This window comes from Prunus avium, chromosome 3 (genome assembly GCF_965620075.1).
Source record: "Prunus avium chromosome 3, drPruAviu1.hap1.1, whole genome shotgun sequence".
Lineage (NCBI taxonomy): Eukaryota > Viridiplantae > Streptophyta > Magnoliopsida > Rosales > Rosaceae > Prunus > Prunus avium.
Genome location: NC_142286.1, coordinates 30287265 through 30315152, shown reverse-complemented (window position 1 = coordinate 30315152; position 27888 = coordinate 30287265). Strand labels below are relative to the sequence as shown.

The following is a 27888-nucleotide window of genomic DNA, read 5'->3' as shown; positions in this document are numbered from 1 at the left end:
CAAAACAAGACACAACATATATATACGTGGTCCAACAAAATCACATCTGAGAATCCTTGTGGGTAGAATTTGCCTCTCTGGCCCAATAGAATCCCATGGGTCACAAAATTAACATAGACGCCGCGTCCAATTGTCACACAAAATGTCACACTCCCTTGGATATTTAGCAAGTTCTTCACCCGATTGTGTGACGTGGCAGATGGGACATTCCAACTTTGTTTTTTTTATTGTGTTAAAACCCAAATTTACACACCACCTTTTTTTATATTATTTTATAAATATATTATTTTAAAATTTAAAAAATATTTATTTGTTGTCAAACACCACCTATTATGAAATGGCCATGAGCCATGACGATTGCCAAAGAAAGGAAGCGTGAATGCGACTCCGGGGAGGAAAGATATAAGATGAGGGACTTTTTAGTTTTTCTTTTGGATAAATCTTTAAGGCATAGTAACTAGCTCTTAATCTACTAATAATTTTCTTTCTAGTATTAAAAAATGTGAATTAAAGAAAAAAAAATCTTTAAAGGAAAAAAATATTGAAATATAAATTCTTCGAAAAACAGATGAGGTGATACAAATAATGTTATCCATTGCAAAGATACATTATGTAGTGGTTTGGAGCAATTGTTCTTCCATTAAAGGTCATGGATTCAAGTCATAGTATCCGTATAGTATGTGTGAGTTTAATATATTATCGCCTCCGCAATATTAAATGTGCTAAAAAAAATGTTACCCATGAGCTCAAATATGGTTGAAAAGACTTCAAATTTTCCAATTAGGCATCATAAATATCTTTAAATTATTAATTAGGACTTTAGATCACAACAAGGTCGAGTTACACGTATGCAAGACACTGAAATTTTGTAAAATAGTGTTTATAACATGCAACTAAATATCCCTTAATATTCTAAAGTATATGCCACTAGTCTAGTGATATTTTAGATACTTTTTTTTATTAATAAAAAAGTACTTTTAAATACTTAATATTTTCATTAAATTTTAAAACCTTATTAAAACTTTGTAGATTTAATATTCTCTAGCAAGTCCACATTTCTCATAAATCTTATAATTATGGTTTTTTTCTTCAGTGCAAAAAAGAAAGCAAAATTACTAAGCTAGGGGTCAGGTACAAAAGAGTCCCACAGATCAACAACGACAACAGAAACAGAAACATAAGGCTGATTTTTTTTGGTGGGCAAAGCTAATTTTTTTGTGTCGTTCTCGTCCGACCGTACACTTAAAGATCCTTCTATATATATATATATATATATATATATATATATAAATACTTACAAAGCTGGTTTTCCTCATCCCTCTCTGTTTCTAAGATTAGATAGACAGAAAGTGAGAGAGTTAATAGCTAAAAAGGTCTCTCTTTTCCTTCTGCTTTCTGGAAAGGTGAAGAAGAAGATGATGTTCTTGGAGCTCCTAGTGGAAAAAAGTGATTGCTTTCCTTTGGACTTGCTTATCTTCAACATAGCTTTAGCCTTCTTCAATGGCGTTCTTGCTGTATTTGCGTTTTCTCAGGTTTGTTTGAACACCCTTTCCTCTGTCATCTGCTTTTCAGCTCTGTTAAGAATTTCATTATGTGGGTTGGTCTATTTTGAGGATTTTCAATTTTGACTGATGTGTTAAACGTGAGAAGGATAATGCATGTTTATTCCATGAATTTTGATTTGGATTGAAGGGGTATTTGTGTTTTATGCTGTGTTTGGTTGCTAAGAAAGTGGAGGAAAAATTGAAATTCTACAATTGGTATTGCATTAATGTTATAAATTTCGCACCTTTAGTTTGATCCTTTGAAATTCTAATTTAGGCACATTAAGATAGAAAATGCTTGTGCATTGCTGCCCTTATATCAGATTATAAGTTAAAATAAGGGTAAAATAAATAACTCTAGTAAACATCCTGAATGTGTCCCCATTTCTCTCTTATTACTTCCACTATCACTATCACCTTATCTTTGCAAGTATTCCGACTTCTCCAATAGTTTATAAGAGCCAATTACGCATGTATAAGAGCCTAAATTTTGTTACTGTAATTACAATATAGATACTGGTATCTTTGGTTTGTATTGTTATCTTGTTGGTTAAATATTTCTGAAGTACTTATCTTGTTTAATTACTCTTTTCCCTAAGTTGGGAATCATCTAGCATTTTGTTTTTCCAGCTGGTCAGGATTCACATGCGCAATGGACAAAGTGGATGGACACGCCAAAAAGTAAGGGGCATCATCTCTTACTTCTAAAGCTTATTTTTTTTAATATCATAAGTTGTTCTATTAGCAATTGAAGGCAGAGCTAGCGTGTTCTTGTCCGATGTTTGTACTTCCTACTGTACGTGGTAGGAATGCTATGAGCACTTATGTGCAATGATGCTGTTTTGAAAATTGGTTTTTGCAACTTCACGTCATATATTATGTGCAAATTCTATGGAATCCTCCCTCCCCACTTTGTGCTGATTCCATCAGTCTTACAATTTGTATTGTAATATGCTTAGGCTCTGTCTACGTTTGTTGAATGTGAAAAATGGTTTGTAATTCTTAAAAGTTCTATAATATTCATTTCAGTTGTATGTACATTCACTATTTATAGGGACCATTTGACTGAAATGATTACTAATTGGCAGGTACTCCACCTCATGATTGGCTCTTCTAACTTGGGTAAGGCTGAGGATTTGTGGTTCATGTCATCAATTTTCTTTTATAAAAGTCAAATAATGGTTCTGACTCAAATTTGAGTAAAACTGGGTAGTGGAATTTTAAAGTACTTCTCTATTGCAAAGGCTACAAGACTTTTTATGCCATACTATGGAAGCCTTTTGAATTAAGTCATTGTCTTCAGTTTTCCTTGTGGTCATATGCTACATACAATTTCAGGTTGGCTTAGCGTAAATGATTGGTTTAATCATGCGACTGAACGGGTACAATAATAAGCATTACTAACCATAATTTGAATTTAAATCACTCATATCTGCTCGTCAGCCAGAATGCAAAGTTGGGGTATTGAGAGAGTGGGTGTACAAGGGTTCCAATTGTATCAGATCAGTTCTCCCGTGTATTTACATTGATAAAAAGGAAACACGTCCTTTATGGTATAACTTGATGTACACAATAGTGCATGAGCATTGACTACTTATGTCTTTCATTGTCATCATATTCTTTGATAAAATTTTCTAAGTCTTCTGCAGGTTTACATTGATTTTCTGTTTGAACACTTCAACTCATCAAAACAGTTTCTATCTTTTCCTCTTTCCATTCTACCAATTCTTAGACACTCTTAAGCAATTATAAAAGCTCAAAAAAGATTGTCTGGTCATATTATGTACTTCATCAAGTTATAGCATCAAATTTCTTCTTTTGGCAGGTTACTTCATATATTTTACATCTACGTTGGTTGCAGCTTGTAAGAAATGGTTTTGCTGGTCTAATGTCTGCGGGTTCATCCTAATGGGTATATTTTACTTAGTTATGCTGATTGACGAGCTGCTTCAAATGTTTGTTTCTAGAGTTTCTTTGTAGTCACTGGTGATCTTAATGATGAAAAATATTGCTACAGCCTACCCCAAAATTCTGTTTCTTGCAGCTTTTCTTCTACTCCTATCCTTTTGGTAAGTTTTCTTATTCTAGATTAGGCTTTCTCATGTTGAAATTTTAGAGATGGTCTGGTTGATTGAAAAGCATGACAGCAACTTCTCTTACCTAGATCAATGTCTTTTCACCCTTTGAACTGTTGAAAGCATCTTGTTAAGGTTATGTTTGCTGTGTCCAATAGGATATTTGAAGAACTTTATCCTCCCCATCTTCTGATAATGCAATTCCATCTTTCTCAAATGCTTTTGATTTTTTTCTTTTTAGCTTTATTTCTATGATTAATGTTTACTTGGCACTTGCTAGATTTCCTTTTGAAATTTCTAGGTTTTTTTTATACAATTCATTTTTCATCTACACCCATTGTCAGTTTTGTATATTTGTACTTGCGATTGTGACAATTCCTTGACATTAATACTTATAATTGTTTGTATTTAACATTACACAAAAAGAAAATAAAAGTTTTTTTTTTTTCTGTTAGTCAATTACTCAAATACCAATTTCACTCTGAAGCATGTTGCAAAATAGATAGAAAATAGCATCATGATTTCATTTTTATATGTTCAATTACAATATCTAAAGACTGCACAATAGAAATTTGTACAGTTGCAGTGTAATTTGTAATTATAAGGTATACAAATGCTGTTATGGACAATGACTTTGTAGGGTCGACCTTTGCCATCAGGCAAATGATGAAGAGGAGGATGACGAGGACGATAGCATGCAGCAGGCCTTGTTGGAAAATTCAAAGAATAAACCTAATTCATCAAACAAAGATGGTCATCGAATTTGTTGTTCATTCCAAAGCATTCATGTTGGAAGTCACCAAAAATTTGTGATTGCGGTATGAGAAATAGACTCGTTTTGTTATTGCCCTTAATTTGTCGTATAAAAGTCATGTAACTTTCACTGAAACATTGTTATCACTTGTTCTTCTTGTCATCTAATTTCATCCGTTTCTCCACTAGGTTGTTGTGCTTGTCCTTGTTCTAATGATGTCATTTGCTGTGGTAATCTGGATCGGTGTGGGTAAGAATCCCATTGATTCTTCAGCAGTGGCTCAGGTATGGAGTACAGTCTTTCGGAAAATTTTGCAACATGGTAACTTATACTAGGCATGACATCTACCGAGAAATTAGGTTTTAAAGAATTAGAAGAAAACACAGTTCAGTCCATATCTGGCATTTTGATAATTCATACAGGAGAATTTGGAACTGCAGCTGGCATTTTTATTTCCTTATGAAGATTGATTGGTTATTAAGGTCTAGGTCAATATCAGTGTTTTTTGAGGAAATTGCTGGTCTCGTCTACTTGATTTGTTACTAACATGTGTAGATAAACGTCAGTTGAGATAAGTGTTTTTCCATCCCCTTATTTGTGTATAGAAGATTAGTCTTATCTTGGTTGTTCTAGACATCTAGTACATGTGTGAGACACCAGCACTTTGTGTATGCTTAAACTTCCTGCAATTCCAATCATTAGTTTTCCTTTTTAAAATTTGGAACATTTTGTTTGCATCATATCATATTTTCTAATTGTTCATTTAATGATGTGTCTTTATGTATCTATCGTTTAAATGTGGCAATTATCATCACCCAATAACTGCAACCATCGTACAGGTATATGAAGACTTTCTTGCTTTCACAGTTCTTTTATTAGGAGGAGCATTAGGTTGCTATGGTGAGAACACTGACAACTTCTTATTATGCATTTATTTATTTTGGGAGGTCATGCCACATTTATCTTCTTATTACCAGTTTCATTTGGGTTTTGTCAATCTAGTTTCTTTGTTGTGGATAGGATGATTAAAATTTTAAATTCTCGTTGGCTTCGTAGTAAAACATTTTTATGTTTTTAGAGTTGTTCTTCTTGATTTAGGGCAGTGTTGTATTGATTGTAATATGTGCTTTAGCTTGAGGGTCTTCAGTTAGATATGATTACTCTTCATCCATTTTAATTGTACTTTCTTCCCCCTTTATTTATTTTTATTACTAAAGGCCTGTTTTTTGTTTATTTATTATTCTTATGTTGTTCTGTTCAAGACCAGTAAGTGGTTTTGGCATATCTTATACTATCGAATTATCATTTCCATTGTTTGGTAGTGCATAGGCTTAAGCTTCTTCCTCTAGCTTCGCTACTATTACCCTGTAACCATTTTTGTAGGGTGACACTTACTAACATTATGGTGGAATGGTATTAGGGGTAAGACTCAACCTGTTATCCAAGTTTTATGTTTAAGGATTTTAAGATTGACTTGTTTGTTCCAAAAACTCTTCATATGTTTTGGTATATTGGATGTTGCAAGGTTAACTGGGTTTTGTTGTCAGAAAAGTGATATTGGCTTTATAAAGTTTAACTGAATTCTTTCATGTGCTGTCTGCAATTTAACTTCACTCTTTCTTTCTAAAATTCCAGGCATCCTGCTAGTTTGTAAGTTAAGGAAAGTACGGTCTGAGAAAGCTTCATCCGAAATGTGGAAGGTATTATTAAACTGACAGAAATGATTTCTTCTATTTTATAAAAAAATTATTCAAATTCTTCAAAGTGCACTTACTAATTTCTTCTTTGAACGCAAAATACCTACTTCTGTACTTAAAATGTTATGTAATAATTTCTGCCTAAACTGGCACACTGTTTGTATTTAGTAAGTTTGGAATTTTGTAAACAGGTTGCTGGTTTGGCAATTACTTCTGTTATATGTTTTACGTCAAGTGCATTGGTAGCTCTTCTTACAAATATTCCTGTAAGCGGTCATTGGCTAGAGACCTTACTACTCTTTGTGCAATTCATTCCTTAGTTTACCTTATGTATTTTCTTGCTTACCTCACTTTAAGCTCTTTGCCAGCTATATTGTCAGTGGAGTCTGAAAAAAACATATGGTGGAAAAGCACTAGTTTTTCTGATTCTGTACTATTTTATGGGTAATTTTATCTTCCCTTCTGAGCGTTGTTTTCAATTTTCCCCATCATGAATGGGAAGGATACTGCATTTTGTTAATCACATATTGAATATCATGAGTTTTCTCCCACCACTTCTATCTTCTGTCAGGATCTTTGGTGCCCTCAGCTTCTGTATTATGGATTGTAAGAGAATTGCCACCCCCAATCGCTAATCACCAAAGGGAACAATCAAGAACAATTACTTTTGTCAGCCATGCTTCAGTGGGTACACAGCATCCTCGTCGTTGGGCTAAAGTAACGAGTTCAAATAATCAGGTCCTTTGCTACTCTATTTCATACTTCTGAAATGACAAATTCCATAATTGTGTTTTTTTACTTTCTCTTTTTGCTATAAACTATGTTCATTTCAAGAGGAGACATGGCTTTTTGATTGTATTGCAGGCATCACGAGCAAGTCCCATATAAGAAAAACTTATGAAGTTAAAACTTCTTTTGGTCTCAGAAGAAGAGACGTTGGAAATGCAGACTCACGTATGCATATGATTTGAGACTTATGGATCGCAGTAAAATTCAAATGAAGATGGAGGATGTGGATGCCTCTCAACTATACAAGCATATACTGCAGATGCATGGATGTGGATGCTGCCGCTTTTTGCATTTGGTTCATGTACATAGTTACATTTCAGAAATGCTGCTACCCTCTCCACCAGAAATGCCGCTAGCCGATCCACTTTTGCCAATGGATTCTCACTGTATACATCCTTTTACATGTAGATGCCTCTCAACTGGGTGTTTTTGACTATGTTAGGGTTTAGGGTGTTTTTGACGATGTTATGGTGAAAATTTTATAGATTATTGGTACAGAAACCAGGAAAAAAATTATATAAAAATGCAGGGGGTGTTGCAAACAGATAATTATCTCTCTTCCGGGTGCGTGCCTTACTTTGGATCATGATTTGATTCATTAAATATTTTAACTATTTACTGATGTACATATCATTCTTTTAGTTGCACAGTTTCAAAAATCCTGAATTCAGCCAGGGAATTGGTGAAGGAAGCAGAACGAATTAATCGCATGCAAATCTGGTGTATTATTAGGTTATTAACTGAAGAACAAGAAACTTGGGAATCTATGATGGGTAGCTGTGTGAAGATAATAACTTTTGTGATTTAACGTTGCTTTAGTTTGTCATATCACCTTTTGGTGGGAAAACCCATCTAAAAAAGATTACAAGTTCGATTCTTGTGGAGGACACTTGAATGGTAAAGCTCATCCTACGGATCTGTTCCAAGGTTCAACCCATATTCTTAGTTGCTTAAAAGAAGAGAAACCAAAAAGCATTTATCAACCAAAATCAATTTGGTGTATAACATTCCATGAACAAAAGTACGTGAAGTGATAAAACCATGTTTTAAATTTGGTGTATCAATTATAGAAGAAATCTGATCTATACTTTATAATTTTTATGAAATTTATACGGTCTTGTTCAAGTTGAGCGTCCACCCAGTTATAATACAGGTAGAGCGACATGGTATAATATCAATAAATATCCACCTTTTTTGTAACAAAAATATCCACTTATGATGCTCTCTATTTCTTAGTTAAAATTTAGCTAAAAATATAGGAAAGCTATTTTAGGAGCTCTCTAAAAAATTTCAACTCCAACCATACTCCCTAATTTAGATAGTCATAAATGCTATAACTCTTTTTTGATTGGTCTATCTCTATTAAAAAATAAAATAAAAAATAGTTAGCATTAAATAAAGGTTTGAAATACTCATTAAATTATAGAGAGTCCTATTTTAGGAGGTGGATATGGAGCATGGTTGGAATTGCATTTTTATAATGCCTTCCTAAAATTTATCTAAGAAGGTGATTTAAGAAGCCCATTATAGATGCTCTTAACTACAAATTATATAACACTATATTGACTGACAAAACAATGGAATCAAGAAATGACTAATGACACAGCGTTCAAAAAAAAAAAAAAAAAATGTATATATTCCACGTGTCACCCTCGGCTCATGGGGTGCCCACCTTCTTTCTTCTTTGCTCGCGCCCTGTTGTTAAGTTCCAGTAGGAAGCAAGCTCAGCTGATTAAAGAAGCCAAAAGGAAACCCACACAGAAAAAGCGCTTCAGCGCTGGTGATTGTGGATTTGTTTATCAAAATTTATCAAATGAAAAAGCAAAAGCACTCAAAAAGAGTCTGAAACCAAACAAAACAAAACTCCACCAATTCCTTTCTTGCTTTGAGAGCAAACCCACTTTGCTTTGCCTTGCCCTTGCCCCACATCTCTCCCAAAGTATCTATACTCTCTCTCTATCTCTGTACAAATACCTAAAAAGATGATCTCTTTCATTTGCAAACAAGCTACATCGAAATCAGTGAGACCTGAAACTGAGAGGCTGAGTATTGGTGGTGCTTTTCGGAAATGGCGAGCTCCAGCGGGACGAAGTTCAATCAGGAGCCGCCGAGGTCGTTATCGAGGCGAATGACGAGAATGCCCACGAGGCTTTTGGACTTGCCGACTGAGGACGAGGCGTTGGACAGTGTGCCCTCGTGCCTTGCCTCAATTGCTCCCATTTTTCGTGTCGCCAATGAGATTGAGAAGGAAAATCCTAGGGTTGCGTACCTCTGTATGTGATTTTGTTGTATTATTTTGCAATTCATTATTATTAAAGCACATTGCTTGATGTTGTTAGAATAGTAATACCTGGTGTTTGTGATTGTGATTATGTTGAATATAGGTGGTGGCCGGCACAACTAAAATACTGTTTGGACCTAATTACAAAAAGAAAGTTCAATTTTTTATGCATAATATCAAGTTGTAAAATTCAGCGTTCATTATTTTCAAATTAAATGAATGGTAGTGATCCCGGGTTAGTTTCATATGTTTAATATAAAGGAGAAGGGGGTGGAAAGTGTGGTTGATAAATGTTATACATAGAACAAATAAGACAGAAAATATGACAGAATCTTAACAAGACTTTTATTTCTCATTAAGAAGATTTTCACCTAATCTCTATTTCCTATACGGATAGAATCTAACAGTTCTTTGCATCACGTGTTCCTGTTTAGTTCAGTAAATGTTATCGTCGCTTAGGTTGATATATTTTGTGCAATCAGGCCGCTTCCATGGATTTGAGAAGGCACACACAATGGATCCAACATCAAGTGGACGCGGTGTTCGTCAGTTTAAGACACATCTTTTGCACAGACTTGAAAAGGTAGACTTTTAAATTATTTGTGGTTTCTTGTATTTTATTTTATTTTTCCAGAAGAGTGGTCTGATTTTGGAACTTAATTTATATTTCTTGTGGTGTGTGTATGATTAGTTCACTTGTGATTTTATCTGTAAATTATTTTATTTCTTCCCCTCATCTCCTTTTATCCTTTTCCTTCCATGATAAGAAGTTTCAAACTCAATACCTCCTGCAATTAGAGCTCTGATACCATTATAGACAACAATTGGACCCCAAGAATTTAAGTTGTTAGGAAATAAGCCAACAATGCTTATCAAGCTAACAATTTATACAATTAGTTTTTTTTTTAAAATGGTAACATTTAACGTTAGAATGAAATGTGCAAATCAAGTCATAGACTGAATCGAAAGATAATCTCTAGACCTATAAATAATATTCTAGGGTAATACTAATTCAATATCATGACTGATTTCTATTGTATTTAAGAGCGCCTGAAAGTGAATTGAAGTTTCTCTGTATCTCTTAAAATTCTTTTCGTTGCAGGAAGAAGAAGAGACAAGACATCAGCTTGCTAAATCTGATACAAAAGAAATCCTGTATTTTTACCACCAATTTTATCGGAACAATATCCAAGAAGGAGAATACACAAAAAAACCGTAAGGCTTGTTTTTGAATTGTTGGTATGTTACCTTTCTTTTACTATTGAATTACTCATTGTCTCTTATATATTGAAGGGAAGAGATGGCTAGGATTATTCAGATTGCAACAGTACTATATGACGTGCTCAAGACAGTGGTACCTCAATCTCAAATTGATCTACAGGTTTGATTTGTGTGATTCAAGGATTGCTCAAGTTCTTAAGTGACAGATTGATAGAGAAGGCACTGAAAACATGGCTATTCTATTGTTTTTTTCATTGCAGACACAGAAAATTGCTGAAGATGTCAAGAGGAAAAGGGAGCAGTATGTAAACTATAACATTCTTCCGTTATATACTGTTGGTGTTAAACCAGCAATTATGGAACTGCCTGAGGTTGTACATGCGTAGTATATGTGATTTTCATTTATCTCTGCTTTAGTTTTATGAAATCTTATTTTTCTCTCTTGCTCATTGCTTTACCCTTTTATTTTTTCTGGAAATATTTAGATCAAAGCAGCACTTCATGCTCTACAAAATGTGAATGGTCTTCCAATGCCAATAATGCATTTAAAACCCATGAATCCTGATGACAAGTCAACAATGCCTACCGAGAGGATTAAACCTGTCAATGATATACTCGATTGGCTTTCCTCTATCTTTGGGTTTCAGGTAACTTGTGCCTAAATACCTTTCTCTTTCATTTTACCTTGGTTTTTATATGCCACATGTCTGAAAATTGTATTGGTATGCTAACCCTAAACCTGTCCAACTGTATAGGCATGTTTAAGTTTCTAAAAGGATTTTTCTTGATTTGTGGACTGGCTACTTTTACCACTGGCCCGCAACTGGGGGTGGAGCTTAATTTGACTCGGATGTGGCAATTAATGTAGGTCAATAACAATGAATAATCTAATGCCATCTAATGAAAGAATGGCAAGGTAATTGAAAAAGGCAATAATGGACAGATACAAAAATTAAGGAAAATAACCATGGTTTTCTCATGACAAGAGTCAATACCGAGTTTTTTTTTTCCTGAAGGTTGAGAGAATATGATTCTAATAATGTATTTAGACCTCTTTAATTCAATGTACCTTTACACACACAAAAAACAAAAAACAAAAAACAAAAAAAAAAAAAAAATCAAGACATTGAAGAAAAAAAAACAGCGAGCCCTTATTTCTTTATCCTTTTGCCATTTCCCTTGAGTTTTCTCTTGCCTTTCTACTTGGTCAAGATAGGAATGACTTGAATAGGCATGTTTCCATTTGAATCTACAACTTATTGAATTTAAAAGACAATAATTGCAGCACAATAAATGTCAAGGTGCTACTTTTAAATGTTATGTGATGGATTTGATATTGGTGTTTTGTTTCATATGAAGACTCTTGTCCTATTCCTACCTCACTGCCTAATAACTGTGAGTTAACTCCATGTGGTCCTGTCGTCCCTGCCTCAAGTTGATCACAATAGTACTGCTATTTTACTTATATCCATTGGGAACCAGAAGTTTTATAAGGGAGGATTTGGAGCAGTGGGAAATGTGCATTTTGGCTGTCCTCTCAATCTTCATTAAGTAGATATCATTCTTTGAAGTGATGCGAATCTTGTCCTTGCACCTCACATGCACAATGATTCTTTGATGCAATAGACTACTGCTAGATACACATATATACATAAGCATAGACATGTTCTTACTACGTTGTCTTATCTTTTCTGGGGTTTGAAGAAAGGAAATGTGGCAAATCAGAGGGAACACTTAATCTTGCTACTTGCCAACATGGATGTAAGACATAGAAATCTTGAAAATTACACACAGGTAAATCGATGTTCCTTTGAGGTGCTTTGTGTTTTCTCCTTTGCTTTGAATTTTATATGCTCTCAATTTTCAAGACTGTATCTGATGTGATCATTAAAGATTAACAGAAAGCTTATTGCAGTTGAATAGTGGCACTGTACAGCATTTGATGGAGAAAATTTTTAAGAACTATCGTTCATGGTTTAACTATTTGCATTGCAAATCAAATCTTAAGTGAGTGATCTGGACAATATCAAAGTTATAACTTGATTCCTTAAAAGTCGAATACATATAGACTTGTTACCATTTCAGCAATACAAATTTTGATTTGGCGTCTCTCCAACCTCCCAACCCCACAACTTTTCAGGTTTCCTCAGGGTTCTGACAGACAACAGTTGGAGCTTATTTACATTGGACTCTATCTTCTCATATGGGGTGAAGCTTCAAATATTCGATTCATGCCTGAATGCTTATGCTACATTTTCCATCAGGTCTGTATGCTTTTTTCTTTTTTTTTTAATAAATTTTTTATTTTATTTTTAATAGGATTAGTCAAGCATTATGAATGGTCTAGAGAGTTTCATACCATAATGTTGTTCCTTTTCTGACTTACCGTGGCCCATCTCAATGATAATCCTTCTGAGAATGGCCAAGTCTTTGAGTAGTTTCTATGATTTTCTTGGTTTCTTCTTATCATAGCTTTTTTTTATGGGGAAAGCCTTCTGAAAGGTAACCTGATTTTGAAATCAATTCCTAACCATCTATTAAAACATTAAATTTCTAGGAACTGCTACAGCAGTCACTAATTAAAAGTTGTTCTTCCATGCCATTACTTGTCATGAGTCATGACAACATGAAAACTGCCAACTCAATGACCACATTGATTTATATTATCCGTAAGATTTCTATGTAACTTCATATCAATAAACTTGTTGCGTTTCTCTTAAAAAGAATACTAGCTATATGCTTTTTGGTTCTTAGGTGTGAGAGAATAACATTTTATTCTTAGAGAGAGGAAGTTCAGAGGTGCATAGACAAGTCACCAAATTTATTTGGTTTGCATGACAATTATATAAATTACTACAGCTCCTGCTGATCTAACAAAACAAAATCCTAACTGTCAGTGATGAATCTTCAAAATCGAAGCCCCACTAGATGAGGTTATACCAGTAAAGGAGCCCCAAATGAATTATTGTGAATATAATCCAAAGTTGTTTTTAGTCACTCAATTCCTCATTTCTGTCAATCTCATAAATTTTTCTTTGGAAGAATCTATGTTACATGTTCTAATTTTCCCTTGTGTATTTACTTTTTCTTTTGTTCTGTTGTGAAAGAAATAGCTACTTGGTAACTAAAAATTGCATTATTGGAAACAATTGCATTAAAAATTCAATTGTTTGTTTAGACTACTCTCCTCTGTTGATTTTAATCCAACAATAAGTGACCAAGAAAGTCCCTGGTCCCGTGGACCAGGAGAACGGGCCTGTAATTCTACAGATTTCTTGTCTGCGACATAAATATTATATCATAAAATTGTTTATGGATCATGCTTGTTCTTAATACACAACTTGTCCCAAGGACTTTTATATGTCCTGAAATTTTTTAAGGTTTGACAATAATTTTTCTTCCCTAATTGTTAAGATGGCCAATGAGGTATATGGAATTTTATATAGCAATGTTCAACCGGTTAGTGGAGAAACATTCCAAACAACAGGACGTGATGAAGAATCTTTTCTGAGGGATGTTGTAACTCCTATCTACCAGGTGTTGTACAAGGTAAAGATGGTCTTCTACTGCTTGTATTATTGACACGAAGCATCTTTATTACTACTTTTTAATTCTAAATTTGAATCTTCCTTTTGTTGCAAAGGAAGCAAAGAGAAACAAAAATGGCCAGGCAAGTCATTCAAGATGGAGAAATTATGATGATCTAAATGAATATTTTTGGTTAGTATCTTTGATGGTAATTTTTGTTTTCGATCCATTCAGATATAAAATGGCTGAAAGGTCTGCTCGTTCTTTCTAGGTCTGACAAATGTTTTAGGCTAGGGTGGCCAATGGACCCTAAAGCAGATTTCTTTAGGCATTCAGATGGGATTCCACCAGCAAATGAGGTACTTATCTTTCTTGGTTTTATCTGTTTATTTATTTGGGTGGGGGAGGGTCAACTAAAAACTTAGACATATTGGGGAACAATTTTATTACATTTTATTTATGTTTTTTCTTTAGAAGAGACGGAACTTTTATTGCCAAACACAATTTACTAAAATATCATTCTTTTCTTATGAATTGGACATTTCTGCATTTGTATGTGTGCCCGCATGCATGTCCATACTTTACATATAAACATAATTTGTTTTGTGCCTACATATGTATAGGTGTTTTTTAGATAAAGTTCTGTTAATCTGAATACATGTTTGACAGAGGACAAGTCAAGCTGCTGGTGGGAGGAGGAAACCTAAAACAAACTTCGTAGAAGTCCGAACATTTTGGCACCTGTACCGAAGTTTCGATCGAATGTGGATATTCTTCATATTGGCTTTCCAGGTAGCCTTAAATTTTTGATAATGTGTTGGTAATTTGAGTAAATAACTCCAACCTCCCTTAGAGTTTTCAAATACACAATCATGAATTTACAATAAACTCCCATGCTAGAAGTTTCTGTCAACAATGGTAAGAATCAACTTTTTGGTTCGCTTTTAGAAATTTAATATGATCTTACAAGTAACTTTGTCTCTTGTTGGTTATGAAAAAACTATTGTAATCTTTACCGCTAAGGGTATTTATGGAATTTTCTTGAAATTTCTGTCTGCTTGTGTTGAGGGATTCTCTGTTATCATGAGACTTACCCTTTGGGGGAGCTCTTCCATATGCATAAAAATTGCAGCTCCTGCACAAAAGTGAGTTTGATATATTTCCCAGATAAAAAATGTGTATTTTAGACAAATTTTATGGGAGGTTGGACAAATCCTTTCCTTTTAATTCTTTACAGTTCTCCTTAAGGAATGTGCCTCGCTATTTCTGATTTTTAGGCTATGGTTATTGTTGCATGGAGTTCTTCTGGATCTGTGATTGCCTTATTTGATGCGGATGTCTTCAGAAGTGTTTTAAGCATCTTCATCACTTATGCTTTCCTCAATTTATTACAAGGTACTTGCGATATCTTTAATAAATCTGTTTGTCTCCGTATTAGTTCATGGCGGGAATTCTCAGCAGTTGTTTCCATATAATGTATAACTATCAAGTGACTTTTTTTCTACTTCACTTTCTTATATGGTCTATTTATGTTCTTCAGCCACTCTGGATATTGTTCTTAGTTGGAATGCCTGGAAGAGCTTGAAGTTCACTCAAATACTACGATACCTCTTGAAATTTGCAGTAGCTGGTGTATGGGCTGTGGTTCTGCCTATTGGTTATTCTAGTTCTGTGCAGAATCCTACAGGACTTCTGAAATTCTTCAGCAGTTGGGCTAGGGATTGGCGGAATCAGTCATTTTATAACTATGCTGTTGCAATCTATCTACTTCCTAATATATTGGCTGCTGTGCTATTTTTTCTTCCACCTTTACGGAGACACATAGAGCGATCAAACTGGCGCATTGTCACTCTTTTCATGTGGTGGGCTCAGGCAAGCATGTCTTGCTTTGGTTTTAACCAAAGTTCTTGTTGCCTTGTGATTGTTGTGAATATTTATTTTTGCTTTATTCTCTGTTCTAGTTATAGCTAATTTGAATGATTTTTCTGTGTTTGTCCATACTACAGCCAAAACTGTATATAGGAAGAGGCCTGCATGAGGACGTCTTTTCACTGCTGAGGTAAGTAAAACGTGTCTCAATTTATTATCTTTCTTCATCTTTTGAGAGTGGGGTGTTGAACGTGTGTGGGTTTAGCCATTTCGCTGCTTGTCTATCCACTCATTGATCATTCTATTTCATTTCTGGTGCTTTGCTGTTGATTTTAATAAAATTATCTTTATATTCAGATATACATTGTTTTGGATCATGCTGCTAATCAGCAAGCTATCGTTCAGCTATTTTGTGGAGGTGGTTTCTCTGATCTGAAAATCCCTATTTTATTTTCTGTTTCTTATTCATGTCACATACTTGCGTAGTAAGACATTGGCACATGCATGTAGGTTCTTAACACCAACCCCCCCCCCCCCGAGACACACCAAACCCACACATATACAATCTGTGTGTTGTGTGTGCATAAACTCAGTTTAGTTCATGAAATTGCAACTGAAGAATTAAGAATTTTAGGACGCATGCCAGCTTAAGTTACCACAAATAAGTTGCCCAGCTCTAAAGATTGGGTAACATGGACATGAAATCCTTGATCTGCACATGAAGATTGTACGAAAAACACACACAGGAGAATCCTTGAACCACAAATCACATCTCCAGCGTTATCATGAACAACATCACATTATTTTATTAATGTCTCTCCACATCAGTAGCTTATAAGTCATATTTGAAGATTACCGCATATCCATAACCTCAGAGGTTATGAGAAAAAGAAAGAAAGTAATAGATTCATTGCGAACGTTGAAATAATGAAATTTTGAATTACCTGACTTCGTTCAAATTGGGCAGTGGAAAAGATTATTGTGGAAAACCATAAACAACATATGTAAAGAACATAAAATGATTTCTACTCCTAGCCAGCAGAAGTCCTCAACTCCACTAGCCTGAACATTGTCTCCTAATGTTATTCCACCTAGAGCTGAGCAACAGTATTCTTTTTCCTAATTAAGAAACTTTACCCGGTAAAAAAAAATTGACAATGGAACTAATATTACTATAAAGCTAGGTCATTCATTGTAACTGAAAAGAAGTTAGGTTTTTCCTTTGAGGATCCATTGGATTTTGATAATTTTACTAAGCTTTATTTGTATACTCTTGTCATAGATACTGCCGCTTGTTGGACCAACAAAAGTGATAATGAAGATGCCTATTAGTAATTATCAATGGCATGAGTTCTTTCCAAATGGTAATATTTCAAACTTTGTTTTACTGTTTTCACTTAAAATTTTTGCAACTGTAGCCTGTGCTTACTACTTGGAACTGATGTAGTAACTCATAATATGGGCGTTGTTATTGCAATATGGGCTCCAATTGTCCTGGTAAGTGAACCGCTGAAGAATTCTATGATTGAAAACTGTCATAATTTGCAGTTCTTATACACTGTTATGTCAGTTACCACGTTTAAATGATTATTGGTACATAGGTTTATTTTATGGATGCACAAATATGGTATGCAATATTTTCTACTCTGTTTGGTGGGATTCATGGAGCCTTCAGCCATTTGGGTGAGGTCAGTGTCAAATCTGTTCACGCTTTTACATTTGTCTATTTTTCTTTTTGAATAGTCTTTTATAAGTATTTCTGTCTCAGATGGGCTCTTGTTTTTCTTCCGAATGATCCCTTTATTCCATTTGTTGTCTCTCAGATACGGACCCTTGGGATGTTGCGGTCCAGATTTGAGTCTGTGCCTTCAGCTTTCAGTAATCGTCTTATGCCATCCCCAAATAAGGATGCCAAAGAGAAAAGACAATTGGCGGTACTAATTTTAATCAGTGTTTTCATATTCCCTCTAGTACATGAATTTCAGTTGATTTTGCTCCACATAATGTATTTTATACAAGATAAATGATTTGCATACCACATGCAGATGTGGGTAATTTGTTTTGCACTTGTCAATGAAACAATTATGAATCTATAAACTGAACATATGGATTGCCCTTCTCGGTGAAACAAGAAGCATCTTGCTCTTGACTTGGAGCCTTTCATCTTCTATGTGTTTTGCTAAAAGTAAACACTTTGATGTGGCAGGATGAGGCACTCGAACGAAAGAACATTGCCGATTTCTCTTATGTGTGGAATGAGTTCATAAATTCTATGCGATTGGAAGACCTGATCAGCAATAGGTTGACTACTTCTTGCTCTCTAATTTGCCTGTCAGTGCCACTTTTGTAAGTTTCTGATTATATCCTTTCAATTTAAACCATTCAGTGATAAAGATCTGCTGCTTGTTCCATCTTCTTCAAATGATGTGTCTGTTGTTCAGTGGCCTCCTTTCTTGCTTGCTAGTAAGGTACATTTTGCATGTCTTCATTTGTTAATTTTATGTTCAATACAAATCAAATATGTGACTCTTATACTTTGTTTTTACATGTGAAGATTCCTATAGCATTAGACATGGCAAAAGATTTTACGGGGAAGGCAGATGATGATTTATTTAGAAAGATTAAGAGTGATGATTATATGTACTCGGCAGTAATTGAATGCTATGAGACACTTAGGGATATTATATTTGTCCTTCTGGATGATGCAGCGGATAAGATGTAAGTCAGAAGCATACCAGGTTGAATGTCATAGATGGCCACAACCTGCTTGTACACATTTTTTTATTGGAAAAATTAAAATAAAATCCTCCCCTACCATTCCTTTATAAGAAGCATATGAAAGTTTGTTTCATCTTATATAACAGGATTGTGAAGCAGATATGTTCCGAAGTAGACAATAGTGTACAGCAGGAAAAATTTTTGACCTATTTCCGGATGAGTGGGCTGCCATTTCTTAGCGAGAGGTTGGAGAAATTTCTAAAACTCTTGGTAAAATACTTCCTTCGATGCCTTACTAAAATTTTTAATGCTGAGTTTTTCAGCAATGAACTGATAGACATTGTCTGGACATTCTACTAGTCCGGTCTGAGTATTTAAGTTGGTATGTAGCAGCTTGCTGAAGATGAGAATGTCGAGAATTCCATGCGTCAGATAATCAATGTCCTTCAAGATATCATGGAGATTATCACACAGGATGTAATGGTCAACGGCCATCAGTGAGTACTAAGAAATAAATACATGCTGGAGACAGAACAAAAACTGTCATATTTCACCAATGAATGAGCCTTTTTGTCACCTGTATGTTACTGTTCCTCTTCTCTTTGTAGAATACTGGAAGCAGCTCACTACATTGATGGTCAAAACAAGAAGGAGCAAAGGTTTCAAAAGATTAACATATACCTTACACAGAATACAGCTTGGAGGGAGAAGGTAACTTTGGCAGGCATTCTTTTGGTAATGACATGAACTGAATATCTTAGATCTTTTAGTCTTACTATCTTCTACATAACATAGGTCGTTAGACTTCATTTGCTTTTGACCGTCAAGGAATCTGCCATCAATGTGCCTCAAAACTTGGAAGCTCGCAGGCGCATCACCTTCTTTGCAAACTCCTTATTCATGAACATGCCACGTGCTCCCAAAGTTCGTGACATGCTCTCATTTAGGTCAGTCACTATAAACACCAAATTTGTATTGGGAAAATTTGGGCTTTTAAATGAAATAGGGAATTAACCTCTTTAAGAAAACTGACATGTTGCTGAGATTTGGTTAAAGGTGAAGGATCAATATGGTTTTTATATTAACATGTTAAAATTTTATTGAAGATAATGTATCTCTTTCCACTTTCAAGATTTGCTTATTTGCTTCAGGATCTGTATCATATGAGTGGATGCATAGTTTTTTTTTATCAACTTTATATTTTGTGGTGGTCTTCTAATAGTTGCTACTATAAGATCAAATTTTCTTCCTGATTTTTGGTTCAGTGTTCTGACTCCTTATTACAAAGAAGATGTCCTCTATTCTGATGATGACCTTAATAAGGAAAATGAGGACGGAATCTCAATTTTGTTCTACCTGCAGAAAATATATCCTGGTGCGTTGGAGTCTCACTCTTGTATTATTCTTTTTATTGTTTGGAATTGACTTGAACTTACCCCTGCCAACTAACTATGACTGCCAAATAGATGAATGGACAAATTTCCAGGATCGTATAAAGGATCCTAAGAATGAGTATTCTGATAAGAACAAGTCGGAGTTAATTCGCCAGTGGGTATCTTATAGGGGACAGACACTTTCTAGAACAGGTCTGGATAATGAGTAATTTGGTCTCTTGTACAAGTATCATTTAAAGCTTTGAACCTAAACTTTTTATCTATATTTTTCTGCTAGTGAGGGGGATGATGTACTATAGGAAGGCTCTAGACATTCAGTGTGTCCTGGAAACAGCAGGAGACAGTGGTTAGTAATTTCTGTGATAGATGCTGTTTTTTATCTCCAGATCAAAGTTCCTGATTTTGCTTCCAAAATTTTGTAAAAGCTAGTAAAGTGGCAAATGATTATTTTGCAGCTATTTTTGGAGGCTACCACACCATGGAATTAAGCGAAAATGATGAGAAGGCTTTTCTTGATCGTGCACAAGCTCTGGCAGATTTGAAGTTTATTTATGTAGTTTCTTGTCAGATGTATGGTGCTCAGAAAATTTCTCCTGAAGCTCGAGACAAAAGTTGTTACACTAATATCCTGAAGCTGATGCTAACGTGAGTCAATATTGCCATAGGATGAACAATCTGTAGTTTCATTTTTTATTTAAATTGTTTATGGCATCTTTAATTATGTATTCTTTTTTGTAGGTATCCATCTCTACGTGTTGCTTACATAGATACAAGGGACGAGCATGTGAATGGAAAATCGCAAAAATCTTATTTTTCTGTTCTAGTCAAGGGTGGTGACAAATGGGATGAGGTATGGAAAAAAAATACAACTAGTTCTATAGACCGTGAACTGTGTATATCATATGCCTTACACTGTTACAAGCTATTGAAGAACTTGTTTGCATAAAACTGGAAGGAACAATCCTTCAAATTAATATCATTTCTCAAATTTAAATATTCAGGTTTTATTACAAAAGTGAATTGTTCTTTCAATCTTGGTGTAATTTTGCTGAATAATAAATTTCTGTTATTTCTACAATAGAAAATATTTATAAGTTTTTTCTTTTCTTTTTGTAACATATTCTGCCATGTGCATGAATACATCAGATTTTTTTAAGAAGCACTGAAAATAATTGGTATTTTAAACTTATGGTTTTAATTTTGGAGATGAGGACAAGACCAAGAATAATAACACAAGAGAGATCGTGGGTTTTCTTAATAAATAAAATAGAAGTATGTAGATAGTGGAGGGCTAGAGTATGAAAAGAAAAAAAGGAAAAGGAAGAAACTTATTCTTGTACAACATAGTTGTATTAAGTAATAGTACTTTTCTATGGTGAATGTTTTAACAAATCACGGTTTTATCATTTTATGCATGGTATGAACATGGTTAATTCTTCTTCATGCCATTTGTTCAAGCTGAAACTACCGTTGCCCATTTTCCATTTAATTTCTGAATAATTTCAATTTTCTAATAGGAAAAAGATTTTCATTCTAAGATCTTGTTATGTGTTATGAAATATTCTATCACTAGAAACAAGCTAGATCTTGTTCCCTAAATCTCACTTTGTTAGGCACTTGCCCATGATCTTACAAGTAGTTTGCTTATCTAAGAATGTGCTTTTCAGTTCTTGACCATTGGTTGTTTAGCTTCATCTCTAATCTCTTTGATTAGACATGCACTTTGTTGTAGACAATTTTTACCTTTTTGTGGAATGTCTACCTATCACTTACTCTCTCATCTCATCTATAAACTTCTAAAATACCAAATGTCAAGGCAACCAAACATATAATGGAGTAATTAAGAGCTGCTCCTGCCTACCGGTATTGATATAAATGCTCTCATATGAGCCGTATCAAATGTAGGTGATAGTTGATAACTAGTTCGTGGAATTTTCTTACGTTGCTAGGAAATATACCGCATCAAGCTTCCAGGTCCTCCAACAGTAATTGGTGAAGGAAAACCTGAAAATCAAAATCATGCCATTATCTTTACTCGTGGAGAAGCCCTGCAGACAATAGACATGAATCAGGTAGCTTTCCTTATGTCTTTATGTGAACTAGATTTAGAAAGTAGTTCATTGTATCTTCTTATTGCCAAAAGAGAGGGGGAAAAAGGTGTTATATTGTGCCTTATTCATCCTCTTTTCCAGGATAATTACTTTGAAGAAGCCTTCAAAATGAGAAATGTGTTGGAGGAATTCCTAAAGCCTCGTCTTGGGCAACGGAAACCCACAATATTGGGGCTACGGGAGCATATATTCACTGGAAGGTCAGCCTTTTAATATATCTCTTCACAATTTATTGGACCTTAATTGACTGCTGTGATGGATTCTTTGCAGATATGTTACTGATTAGTGGCAATTGTATTGTTATGTGCTTATTTTTGTTTTTCCTTCTTAATTTTCAGTGTTTCATCACTTGCTTGGTTTATGTCGAATCAAGAGACTAGTTTTGTAACTATTGGTCAAAGAATTTTGGCAAATCCGCTGAGGTAAGCCTTAAATTACACTTGACTGAGCCACATTTCAGTTTAAATTTGTACACTGTTTGTTTGGTTGCCTTTTCTTTTCTTTTTAAAGGGGTGGGGGACCTTAATAGAAGAGTCCTATTTATTTTATAATAGAATATTATGTACGTATCATATTTATAATTCTATTTCTACCGATAATGGGAACAATATCAGCACAGTACAATTCACAGGCCGGACCAGTCAGCGTAAATTTTGCTATATCCTCAGTTTTCTTGTATCAAAAAATTGGGGCGTATGTGTGCTTCTAATATTTAAAGGTTTAGGCGGTGGACAGGGTGAATAAAAATTGAAGAGAATGGTAAAGATTACGTAAGATTGTTAAAAGTGTCTTATTTAATTTGTTTTTCTATTTTAGAGAATGATTAACAGTCTTAGTCCAAAGTTATGCCAGATGACTTATATGGAAGTACAATCCACTGTTAAAATGTGAACTTAGAATTTTCTGAAGTATATAACTCAAGGGAGAAGCCTAGTTTAAATTGGTTTCATGTCACTGGCTAATGACACCTTAATCACTTTTTGCAAGTTAAAAAGAAGAAATTCAGCACATCCTAGGCCATAGCTATTGGTATGGATAGTTTGTTCAATCTCAGGTTGGGCTTGGGTTTCCATTTAACTCTAGCCGCCAGAATTGTAATCCAATCCTCAATTGCCTTTCTGTTTTCATAATCCAATCATTTCTTTTTTTGTTTGTCTTTTAGAAAAGGAAAAGTTCTGATGTATTTATATACTATTACCATTCTAGTATCTCTCTCATGCCATTCTCACTTGGCAGGGTACGGTTTCATTATGGTCATCCTGATATATTTGACAGAATCTTCCACATAACAAGGGGTGGCATAAGCAAAGCTTCAAAAGTAATTAACTTAAGCGAGGATATATTTGCAGGTAATTTTGCCATTCATCAGAAGATCCCTGACTAGTAAGTATTATCTGTTGACTAATTGTAATTTTGTTGGATGTCTACAGGGTACAATTCAACTATGCGTGGGGGATTTATAACACATCACGAGTATATCCAAGTAGGCAAGGGGCGTGATGTGGGAATGAATCAAATATCACTTTTTGAGGCTAAGGTTGCAAATGGAAATGGAGAACAGACACTTAGCCGCGATGTTTACCGGCTTGGGCGTCGGTTTGATTTCTATAGAATGCTGTCTTTTTACTTCACAACGGTTGGATTCTATTTTAGTAGTATGGTATGTTAGCTAAAACCAGTCTCCTTTGTTTATTGATTTACTTAGTATCTCTAGTAGGTTATAGCAGATAGGCTTGGACAACAGTCCTTGCACTTGATTAAAGAATCCTTTCTCAAAAGGACTATGTTGGCTGTGTTTGATTCATGTTAAGTGATCCGATTCTTCAAATTGTACAATAGTTGTAGATGTTACCAATACAATGTTCATGACAGCTAAATTGATTGAATCTAAGAATTGCATCAATAGGAAGTGTATGCCTAAAGTTTTGAGGATTTGTTTTGGCTGGTTTTGGCTTTATGCATAGATGTTGCTTGAAAGGGTATAATCTTTTACAATTTGAAGTATGTATTGCATCTTGATATGGGCATTATATTGTTTCAGGTAACTGTGCTGACTGTATATGTGTTTTTATATGGACGTGTCTACTTGGTCATGAGTGGATTGGAGAGCGAGATCCTGGATAACCCAGCCATACATGAGAACAAGGCCTTCGAAGAGTCTTTGGCTACCCAGTCTGTCTTTCAACTGGGCTTGTTGCTTGTGCTTCCCATGGTAATGGAAATTGGCCTGGAGAAAGGGTTCCGCACTGCCTTGGGTGATTTTATCATCATGCAGCTGCAGCTGGCGTCTGTTTTCTTCACATTCCAACTAGGAACAAAAGTACATTACTATGGAAGGACAATCTTACATGGAGGATCTAAATACCGAGCAACTGGCCGTGGTTTTGTTGTTTTCCATGCCAAGTTCTCCGATAACTACAGGCTGTACTCACGCAGTCACTTTGTGAAAGGGTTGGAGCTGCTTATTCTGCTGATTGTGTATGGAGTCTACGGGAAAGCTTATAAGAGCTCAAATCTATATTTTTTCATCACTTTCTCCATGTGGTTTCTGGTTGCTTCCTGGTTGTTTGCTCCTTTTGTATTCAATCCATCCAGCTTTGACTGGCAGAAAACTGTAGATGATTGGACAGATTGGAAGAGGTGGATGGGAAATCGTGGTGGTATTGGGATCTCACCTGACAAAAGTTGGGAATCATGGTGGGAGGAAGAACAGGAACACCTCAAACACACAGTTATCCGGGGAAGAGTTCTTGAGATAATACTTGCATGTCGCTTCTTTGTTTACCAATATGGAATTGTTTACCACCTTGATATAGCTCATCATAGCAAGAGTCTGCTGGTATTATTTATGTCCCATTACATTTGACTATTTGTTCTCTTGTTGGCCTATAAAGAGTTGTTTAGGTTTACGGCCTAAGTTTTCCAACTTTTTCAATTTCTTTGCAGGTTTATGGACTTTCTTGGGTGGTTATGGTAACCGTTCTTCTCGTCTTAAAGGTAGAAATCACAAATAAGCATGTTTTGAAGCTAGGTTGTTTAGAGTTGGGTTTGACTGGGTTACAGATAAAAACATAACTTATGCAATTATGCCTTTAGAGATTAGTCATGAAAACATAAGCATCCCTTTTACTTTTTCCTTCTCCTTTTTTTATTTTCTGGGATCAGTATTTCTGTATCTCTTTATTTGGTCTGATGTTTCTTTTGGTGTCTCTGTCTCTGTCTCTGTCTCTGTCTCTCTCTCTCTCTCTCAGATGGTTTCTATGGGTAGACGAAGATTTGGCACAGACTTCCAGCTCATGTTCAGGATTCTGAAAGCACTTCTTTTTCTTGGTTTCATGTCAGTCATGACTGTCCTATTTGTTGTTTGTGGCCTTACTATCTCAGATCTATTTGCTGCTATCCTTGCCTTCTTGCCCACAGGATGGGCCATTCTTCTGGTAAGTGAAATGTCTTCTGTAGTTTATGCAATAGCGCGTTGAGAGTTTTCGTTTCAAAATAACTTTCTCAAAATTATGCGCAGAAAAAAAAAGGTCCTAAACTCTTAACAACATTAACATTCATTTAAAGTGTGAATTTACTAAACCAATTGTTTATTTTGTGCTTTCAAGATTGGGCAAGCATGCAGGAGGATGGTTAAGGGTCTAGGATTCTGGGAGTCAATAAAGGAGCTGGGGAGAGCATACGATTATATAATGGGACTCATAATCTTCATGCCCATAGCCATTTTGTCATGGTTCCCATTCGTATCAGAGTTCCAAACACGTTTGCTCTTCAACCAAGCATTCAGTAGAGGCCTACAAATTTCAATGATTCTTGCAGGGAGGAAAGACAAGACTACGTCGCGGGAACAAACTTGAAATGCCATCTGATCTGCTTCCAAGTTTTTAGCATATCTCAGGTTCATATCCACATTAGAATATAATTTATTATGTGAAAAATTCCACAGAACCACAGATACAATTTTTATGGGGGAGGAGATCAAGTAGAGTGACTTATATTTCTTTTTATTTGCCCCTCACTGCCTATTTAAGTTTCATACTTTCATGTATATTATTAGAATAGAAACCTACTGGATTGCTGCTGCTACCTTGTTTCCGCTTGTGATGTTTAATTCAAAATTTTGATTCAAATATAGCCAAACGCCAGTCTCCCCCTAAACCTTTTTTCATCAGAAAAATTAAATTAAATTAATCTACATGAAAAAGGAAAGGAGAAAGGAAAAACACTGCATCTACCCTTGGGAGCATCTGCTTCAAGAGAAAATAATAAATTGAACCGAATCAAATTAATTGCGGGGTACAATTCACTCCGATTAAAAATTACAACCACTTGGATTGAATTGATTGTGTAGGTTGTTTTTTACTCCCGCCTAAGTTTTTTTATTTTTAAGTGATTTTTCTGACCAAAAGAAAAACTTAAAAGCGATTAAGCATTTCATAAAATTGGAAGGGGAAAAAAAGGGAGCTTTACTAATATATCCAAAATAGGCTGAAATTACAAATAAATAAATAAATAAACCCCACATGGAATGCATTTTAAAAACACACTCAAAATTCATTTACTATATAAGAAATTGGTGTTGAAATTCCTATAAATTACAAGACTGACACTGATGCCCAATAGAAAAAAAAAAAAACCTCAAAAAACACCCAAAACAAGCCTAGCCCAATTTTATAAAAAAGCCCAAATATTTTTTTTTTGTTACAAAAAGCCCAAACATTTTATTACAACACAAAACTGTCTCGAAATCCCTAACTTCAAGCACGCATCTTCATTAAACCATCTCTGCAAAACATCTCTTCATTTCACAGTCTTCATCATTTATGCAAACCAAAGCTCCATAACCACCACCAAGCTTGATCTACTTTCAAAAACCAACACCACACACTAACCTCCACCTACAAAACAAAGACAAAATTTCCAAGAACAATTTCAACAAGAAAAGGCTTCAAAGGTAAGACTTAAAAACCAATCCTTTATTGTAATGTTGATTATTTCTGTAAAGTTCCAATCTAGGGTAATAACAGTATTTTAGATTCGAATCCAAGAGAAAATCTTGAAACTATATTGGATTTTCACTATTGGACTAACTGCATGGGACTACAAAATAGTCAGTTCAACTTAAAAAAGAAAGAGATATTTAGTCATATACAGATTCTTAACACTGCTAGTTTACTGTCATGTTGATTAATGGCTATAAAGTTCCAATATAAGGTAATAACACTGCTTGTTTCCTATGGAATCCTATTTCTAATGCATGTCGACCACTGTAAAGTTCTAGTCTAGGGTAATAACACTCCTAGTTTCCTATGAAATCCTATTTCTAATGCATATCTACCACTGTAAAGTTTCAGTATAGGGTAATAACAGTATTTTAGATTTGAATCTAGGACAAAATCTTGAAACTATATTGGATTTTCATTATTGAACTGATTGCATAGGACTATAAAATAGTCGGTATTCAGCAACTCAAAAAAGAAAGAGATATTTAGTCATATACCCATTCTTAACACGGCTAGTTTACTGTCATGTTGATTAATGGCTGTAAAGTTGCAATATAGGGTAATAACACTGTTTGTTTCCTCTAAAATCATATTTCGAATGCATGTCTACCACTATAAAGTTCCAGTATAGGGTAATAACACTGGTTGTTTCTTAAGAAATCCTATTTTGAATGGATGTCTACCACTATAAAGTTCCAGTACAAGGTAATAACACTGCTTGTTTCCTATGAAATCCTATTTAAAATGCATGTCTACCATTGTAAAGTTCCAGTATATGGTAATAACACCGCTAGATTCCTCTGAAATCCTATTTCTAATGCATGTCTACCCCTGTAAAGTTCCAGTATAGGGTAATAACTCTGCTTGTTTCCTATAAAATTCTATTTCTAATGCATGTTTACCA

General features: G+C 34.8%; 2 protein-coding genes across 6 annotated transcripts; both read left to right on the top strand.

The window, feature by feature from the left end:
* The first annotated feature begins 1284 nt into the window (after positions 1-1284).
* Positions 1285-7485, top strand: CAND3 (tobamovirus multiplication protein). 4 transcript variants are annotated; one of them, XM_021956044.2, is made up of 13 exons: positions 1285-1532; positions 2175-2225; positions 2633-2666; positions 3370-3456; positions 3562-3613; positions 4260-4437; positions 4562-4657; positions 5213-5273; positions 6009-6073; positions 6262-6336; positions 6439-6514; positions 6642-6808; positions 6996-7485. In XM_021956044.2, exons 1-13 carry the CDS (start codon positions 1416-1418, stop codon positions 7290-7292), a joined length of 1356 nt encoding a protein of 451 aa, XP_021811736.1. In that variant the 5' UTR covers positions 1285-1415; the 3' UTR covers positions 7293-7485. The 4 variants fall into 4 exon arrangements, with proteins under 4 accessions (XP_021811736.1, XP_021811737.1, XP_088107160.1 ...); XM_021956045.2 differs by having other exon boundaries at positions 1286-1532; positions 6935-7139; XM_088251034.1 differs by lacking the exons at positions 1285-1532; positions 2175-2225; positions 2633-2666 and having other exon boundaries at positions 3372-3456; positions 4279-4437.
* A 1086-nt stretch (positions 7486-8571) lies between these two features.
* On the top strand, positions 8572-26121 carry CALS7 (glucan synthase-like 7). 2 transcript variants are annotated; one of them, XM_021955999.2, is made up of 42 exons: positions 8572-9132; positions 9623-9723; positions 10243-10355; positions 10434-10521; positions 10622-10732; positions 10847-11008; positions 12066-12155; positions 12277-12368; positions 12502-12625; positions 13776-13910; positions 14005-14081; positions 14161-14248; positions 14559-14681; positions 15167-15284; positions 15430-15761; positions 15896-15948; positions 16116-16176; positions 17041-17122; positions 17206-17255; positions 17360-17446; positions 17582-17692; positions 17965-18059; positions 18145-18226; positions 18313-18476; positions 18623-18746; positions 18867-18973; positions 19085-19187; positions 19272-19423; positions 19742-19851; positions 19943-20062; positions 20148-20216; positions 20326-20515; positions 20609-20720; positions 21820-21942; positions 22063-22181; positions 22320-22403; positions 23218-23330; positions 23412-23641; positions 24023-24820; positions 24928-24978; positions 25233-25418; positions 25590-26121. In XM_021955999.2, the coding sequence occupies exons 1-42, from the start codon at positions 8928-8930 to the stop codon at positions 25836-25838; spliced, it is 5784 nt and encodes a 1927-aa protein (XP_021811691.1). In that variant the 5' UTR covers positions 8572-8927; the 3' UTR covers positions 25839-26121. The 2 variants fall into 2 exon arrangements, with proteins under 2 accessions (XP_021811691.1, XP_021811692.1); XM_021956000.2 differs by having other exon boundaries at positions 8573-9132; positions 18870-18973.
* The last annotated feature ends 1767 nt before the right edge of the window (positions 26122-27888 follow it).